The 6,466-nt window shown below is 43.2% G+C and overlaps 1 protein-coding gene across 1 annotated transcript; it reads left to right on the plus strand.

Moving 5' to 3' along the window:
- The first annotated feature begins 1,290 nt into the window (after positions 1-1,290).
- LOC149189350 (uncharacterized) lies at positions 1,291-5,358 on the plus strand. Its single transcript, XM_089410197.1, has 2 exons — positions 1,291-2,704; positions 3,131-5,358. Exons 1-2 carry the CDS (start codon positions 1,291-1,293, stop codon positions 5,356-5,358), a joined length of 3,642 nt encoding a protein of 1,213 aa, XP_089266323.1.
- Positions 5,359-6,466: the final 1,108 nt, after the last annotated feature.

The following is a 6,466-nucleotide window of genomic DNA, read 5'->3' on the forward strand; positions in this document are numbered from 1 at the left end:
GTCGATAGAAGAAAAAAGGCCTTTCAAAGCTGCAACATTAGCAAAAGGATGGTTTCTTTTCAGGTTCGAGAACAAAGCCGCGGCCGATTGGGTTATGGCCAGAAACTGGGTGATTGGGAATATCCCAATACTCCTAAAGCATTGGACTCCGTTATTTGATGCTAGAAGTGAAAGAACTGATGTTTACCCTGTGTGGGTAAGGGCTCCAGGTCTGCCCTATTTTCTATGGACGGAAGCGGTGTTCAGATCCATAGGGGACAGATTGGGAACATATCTGGAAGCTGACATGTCTTTTCTTCAATCAGGGGACCAAGCTATGGCTCGCATCCTCGTCAGTTTAAACCCCGGCAACGGTCTGGCAAAGAGAATCAACCTGCAATATAAAGACATGGTTTTTGAGCAGTTATTAGATTACGAATATCTGCCCTTTCGATGCCATAGATGCCATGAACACGGGCATCTGGCAAAGGAATGTCCCCTTGGGAGAAGAAGGCGTAGATATCCAAAGGAGCAGGCACAGTGGGAGAATTTCTATAACCCTTATCATCGTTTTCAAGGACAGTTCCCCTCTGCGGAGAATAAAGGAGTAGATGCGGAGATAAATGATCAAATGGAAACGCAGACGATGGAGCATATCCAGAAGGACAATCAGGCCTCGCCGCTGGTTGAAGATATAGTACCGGAGAAAGTGCCTGCATCGGAACAGCCAGCTGAAGGGCCTCTGCAATCTGCTACAGGAGCTATGGGTACGTGTAATGTTACTTGCTCCCCTTCGAATCAAAATTCTGATCTTATGGATTTACATAATTCTGATCCTATGGAAGACTGTATGGAAATCTCCCCTCCGCATATTTTAAATTCTATAAATATAAAGGAAAATCATTCAATTTGTAAAGACCCAATAGAAGGTCATGGTATAGATGATATCTCGGCCGCTCTTCCCTCTCTGGATCTGAACAGTGAAGGTGCTTCTCTTGAACCCGGGCCCTCGGTCCCCCCTTCCACTTGCCCATATAATCTTCGTTCCCATGATCCAAAGCCATCCACCCCTTCTGTAGGTGGTATTGGATCTCTCCCTTCCCAAAGCCTCTCTAGAAAAAAAAGAGGCAGGAAATCAATCTTTTCCATGGCACAGATTAAAGCTAAATTTGATGTAGCAGACGGAAAACAGCAATCTATCCCTGGGGCACTTAGAGCAGCGCAACCCCCTGAAGTGGTTATCAAATGATCTTGTCTTCATGGAATTGTAGGGGGTTGGCCAGTAAGCCCAAAAAACTGGTCCTCAAGGATATGTTCCTTAACTCAAAATCTGACATTCTTTTCCTTCAAGAGACCTTAGGCAGAGGGATTGAGGTGGAAGCGGCCTTAAATGCCCTGATGCCTGGTTGGAGGTTCATAGCTCTTGATTCTGAAGGTCACTCTGGAGGTTTGGCCATTGGCTATAAGGAAGGAAGGATAAAGGTCAGAAATATTTGGGGAATGAAACAGGCCATGGGAATGGAAATTCAATCCACTGAGTTTTCCTTTCCTATCACCATTTGTAATGTTTATGGGCCTTGTCAGGACAGGGTCGTTTTCTGGAATGACCTGATGTCAAAGTCTTTTTTAAAAAACTCAAATCTGGTTCTGGGAGGGGATTTGAATTTCTCTATAGGAAGAGCGGAGGCTTGGGGTCCATCAGCCAGAGAAGATCCCCTGTCTGACTTCTTTCTGAATATGTTCTCTTGCAACAACCTCTTGGACATAAATTTAATCAAGTTAAAGCCCACATGGAGGAATAGGAGAACTGGGGAGGCTAGGGTGGCAAAAAGGCTCGACCGGTTTCTCATCAATGAGGAGTTGTCCTCAAAAATCCCTATGTTCAGACAATGGATTGAAGAAGGAGGACTATCAGATCACTTCCCCATTTTCTTGGACCTCTCCTCCTCTCCTCAAAAGCCCCCTGCCCCTTTCAAGTTCAACTCTTCTTGGCTTAAAGAGGAGTCTTTCTCAAATCTCTTCAAGCAAACATGGATGCATCAGGAAGCAAATGCTCCAGAGGACAAAGGATACTGGTTCATGGAAAATCTCAAAAGATTGAAGAAAGCTACAATAAGCTGGGCTAAGGATAAAAAGGAAGCCCAGAAAGCAGAACTTTCGAAGATCAGTGAAGAATTACAAAGGCTGGAAAGTACAGAAGGGGAGGGCTACCTGACACAGGCTTCAAAAGAAAAGATCTTTCATCTTGAGAAGCTTAAATCTAAGTTACTCCTGGATATTGAAGAAGAATGGCGCTTAAAGAGTAGGGCTCTTTGGCTAAAAGCAGGTGATGAAAATACCAGGTTTTTCCATAATTATGCCAAAGGGAGAAAATCTGCAAATACTATATGGAGCCTCAAAGATGAAGTTGGAAGGGAAGTGCAGACTTTTCATGCTCTGTCCGCTTTAGGTCAGAGACATTTCCAAAATCTCTTTGCAGACCCAGGAGAAACCACTATTGCAGAGGTTATAAGGACAGCTCAATGTTTCCCAAGATTTTTGGAGGATGAGGAAGCGGAGGACCTCATGAGTGAGGTTACCAAGGAGGAAGTGGAAGCCACTATCAAGTCTATGGCAAAGGAGAAAAGCCCTGGACCTGATGGCTGGTCCATTGATTTGTTCTTACATTTTTTTGAAATCATAGGATCAGATATTACCGAAGTGGTGGAGGAGGCTAGGAAAAAAGGTGAAATCTATAGCCCTTTCAATGCCACGTTTATAGCCCTTATCCCTAAGAAGGAAGTCCCGGAAAGTTTTGAAGACTTCAGGCCTATCTCTCTTTGCAATAGTATTTACAAAATCATTGCAAAAGTGATAGCTAACAGAATCAAACCTGTCTTGTCAAGGCAAATTTCACTGGAACAGTTTGGGTTCTTATCGGGAAGACAAATCCATGAAGCCATTGGAGTAGCTCAGGAGGTTTTGCACAGTGTAAAGCAGAAGAAACAGAAAGGTGTTGTTATAAAAATTGATTTATCCAAATCATATGACAGGATTAATTGGTTATACCTCAGGATGCTGCTAACTCACCTTGGGTTCAAACCTGATTTTATCAGTTGGATAATGGGCTGTATTTCAAATGTAAGCTATGCAATTCTTGTAAATGGTGCAGCCTCCCCTTTCTTTAGAGGGCAAAGGGGGCTGAGGCAAGGATGCCCGTTGTCCCCTCTGCTCTTTCTCTTAGTTGCAGAAGGCCTCAGCCAGTTAATCCACAAGGCCGGAAGAGAGGGGAAGGTAAAAGGTATTGAGGTAGCCACAAATCTTTTTATCTCTCATCTCCTTTTTGTTGATGATATTCTGATCTTCACTAATTCTGAGCTTTCTGAAATAAAGGAACTAAATTCCATTCTAGAGCTGTTTATGAAAGCAACAGGTATGCAGATAAACCACAGGAAATCCCAGCTGTTAATGACAGGTTTGGAAATTCAGGAGAGAGGTAGGATTCAAGCGGTCCTGCCTTTCCAGCCCAGTTCCTTGGACCTCCCCTTCAAATACTTGGGCTTTTGGCTAAAGCCAAATGCTTATAAGAAGGAGGATTGGAACTGGCTGATTGCTAAAATTGAATCCAGAATCTCCCATTGGAGCTTCAAATGGCTCTCTAGAGCAGGCCGCTTGATTTTGATCAAATCAGTGCTCTTGGCAATCCCGGTGTTTTGGGCTGCTCTAACTTGGGTACCCAGAGGGATTCTGGAAAAGATCAGGAAACTATGTAGCAGATTTTTATGGGATGGATCCAAGGAAAATCATGTGCTCCCATGGGTGGGATGGGACAAAGTGGCCAGGTCCAAGGAATGGGGAGGCTGGGGGATTAAAAACCTCCCAGATTTCAGTACTTCTTTGGCTGCAAAGTCGGGTTGGAGGTTGATAAAAATGGAAAACTTATGGACAAAAGTGATAAGGAGAAAATATATTGATCCAATGTCGTTGGAAGAATGGATAAGGAACCCTATCAAGAATTTACTGAATGTGTCAGTGATTTGGAAGGCTACAGTAACTTCTTTCAAAGTTATTGAACAAGGACTGGCCTGGAAGATAGGGAATGGCAGAAATCTGAAGATTGGGAGAGACCCTTGGATTGGCTGCAACGAAAACTTTGCTCTCCCACCTGACCTAATCAGTCACCTAGAAGATAAAAACATTATCACTTTGGACCAGGTGGAAAAGGTGGGCCAGTCGAGCATATGGAACCAGGCTTGGAAAGAAGGTGAGGATCTGCAGCTTGATCAGAGATGGTGGGGTGTCTGGTCCACTTTCACCCAAGAACTTATTCGCTCAAATGTGAGAATTTCTGATGGACCAGACAGCCTGATCTGGGCTCACGGGGAAACAGGAGACTACTCCCCTAAAGAAGGATACAAGTTTATTCAATCTAGAAAAGGATGGGACAATCCAGAGTGGTGGGTCACTCATATTTGGAAGCTCAAATGCCCTGCTAAGGCTAGACTCTTTCTTTGGTGTCTCCTTAAAAGGAAAGTCCCTACCTGGGACATTCTTCAGGCCAGATTCATGCATGGTCCGGGAAGGTGTTCTCTCTGTAAAGCTGCAGAGGATTCAATATCCCATCTGTTCCTACAATGTCCGGAAACTGTCAAAGTCTGGAGGGAGGTCGAAAAGCTTATGAACAAAAAATTTCTATGGGGCAATGGGAATCTGGCTGAGGCCTGGTCAAACTGGTGGCAGCACTATCCGGATGGGAATCTCAGGAATCTCCCACCGCTCATTTGCTGGGGAGTCTGGCTAGCAAGAAATAGGTCCATCTTTCAAGACAAGGATTCACAGTCTTCCAACATTGCCATCCAAGTTGTTTCCGTTTATGATTCAATTCCAGAACCCGAAGAAAAAAGACCTCAAATTCATGACAAAACAGTCCAAATCAAAGCTGGCATCCCTTGGGCGTTTTTTGATGGTGCCTCTCAAAATAATATAGCAGGTGCTGGCATTGTCATACACAACAACGCTGATCACTCCCTCAAAGCCTCCATTGGTCTGGGGTTTGGCACAAACAACTTCGCTGAATTATCAGCTTTAAGGCTCCTCCTCTGTTGGCTCATTCAAAGGAACACCTTCACTATTCAGATCTTTGGAGACTCTCTCAACGTTGTTAACTGGGTTAACGGAAAAAGTACTTGCAGAAATCTTTTATTGAATCCCTTGCTTCAGGAAATACAGGCCTTAAAATCATCTTTTAACTCTTTTTCCATATGCCATATTTACAGGGATAGCAACGATGACGCGGACAAACTTTCTAAGGAAGGTTTGCAGCAAGTTCTGGGAAGGTGGAAAATAGTTGAAGTCAGTCAAGGACAGACTGTTATGTCAGATGCACCGCCTTATACTTAACCTTTTCAGCTGGTGCTTTTTTTTTGCTTTCGACACTCTAGACTTTACAATTTTTTGCACAGACTTTTTTATCTCTCAGACTTATTACAGTTCCAAAACCCGTGGTTATTTTTTGGTGGGCTGTTTTCCTCTCTGTTGAGGAGGCCCGTTGGTATGTTTATGATCTTTTGCATGCTTTGCTGGGTTGTTTATATTGCTCGGTCGTGCTCTTTTTGGGTCTCTGCTGTTTGCTACAGTGGGCTGTAACTGCTTGACTGCTCTGCTTTTCTGTGTCTCATCTACAGAAAGGAGCCTTAAGTGTTTTTTGTATGCTTGGTTCTGCAAGCAGCAACTTATGGAAATGCTAAGCATCTGCAATGTAACTTTTTATCTCCTTAATAAAAAGTTCGCTTTTTCTTCGGAAAAAAAAAAAGAATCAATTGCAGGAAAAGAAACAGGAAAAAGAAAACAAGGAATACGCAATTCTTGATGAAATCACTGAAAAAGTAAAGGTGCCTGAAAATAATAATAATCAACAACCACAACAGCAGCAACCACCACAACAGCAACAGGCACCCCAAACACCTGAAAGTGGTGTTAGAAGATCTACCAGGATAAGTAGACCCCCTGAACGATACTCTCCTTCATTATATTATTTATTTTTGACTGATTCCAGTGAACCTGAATGTTATGAAGAAGCAATGCAGGTTGAAAGCAGGAAGAAGTGGGAGGTAGCCATGGAAGAAGAGATGGACTCCTTAATGCATAACCAGACTTGGGACTTAGTCAGATTGCCTGCAAGTAAAACAACATTGCAGAATAAATGGGTTTACAGGCTGAAGGAAGAAGATGGAGGAAAACAGAGGTACAAAGCTAGACTTGTGGTGAAGGGGTTTGCACAGAAGAAAGGTATTGATTTTGATGAAATATTTTCTCTTGTTGTTAAAATGACTTCAATCAGAACTATTTTAAGTCTAGTGGCAGTTGAAGATTTGCATCTTGAGTAGTTAGATGTAAAGACAGCCTTTCTCCATGGGGATTTGGAGGAAGAGATATATATGCAGCAGCCACAAGGATATGAAGTGAAAGGGAAGGAGAAACTAGTGTGCAGGTTGAAGAAGAGCTTGTA

Source organism: Pinus tabuliformis, chromosome 3_1, assembly GCF_031772625.1.
Source record: "Pinus tabuliformis cultivar Carrire ecotype Pingquan chromosome 3_1, CPIR1, whole genome shotgun sequence".
Lineage (NCBI taxonomy): Eukaryota > Viridiplantae > Streptophyta > Pinopsida > Pinales > Pinaceae > Pinus > Pinus tabuliformis.

Excerpts from the sequence above, each read along its gene's own strand:
- LOC149189350 (XM_089410197.1), top strand. The coding sequence starts at position 1,291 with ATGTTCCTTAACTCAAAATCTGACATTCTTTTCCTTCAAGAGACCTTA. Across the intron at positions 2,705-3,130 it reads GGAGGAGGCTAGGAAAAAAG|CCTCCCCTTTCTTTAGAGGG; the intron begins GTGAAATCTATA and ends TAAATGGTGCAG.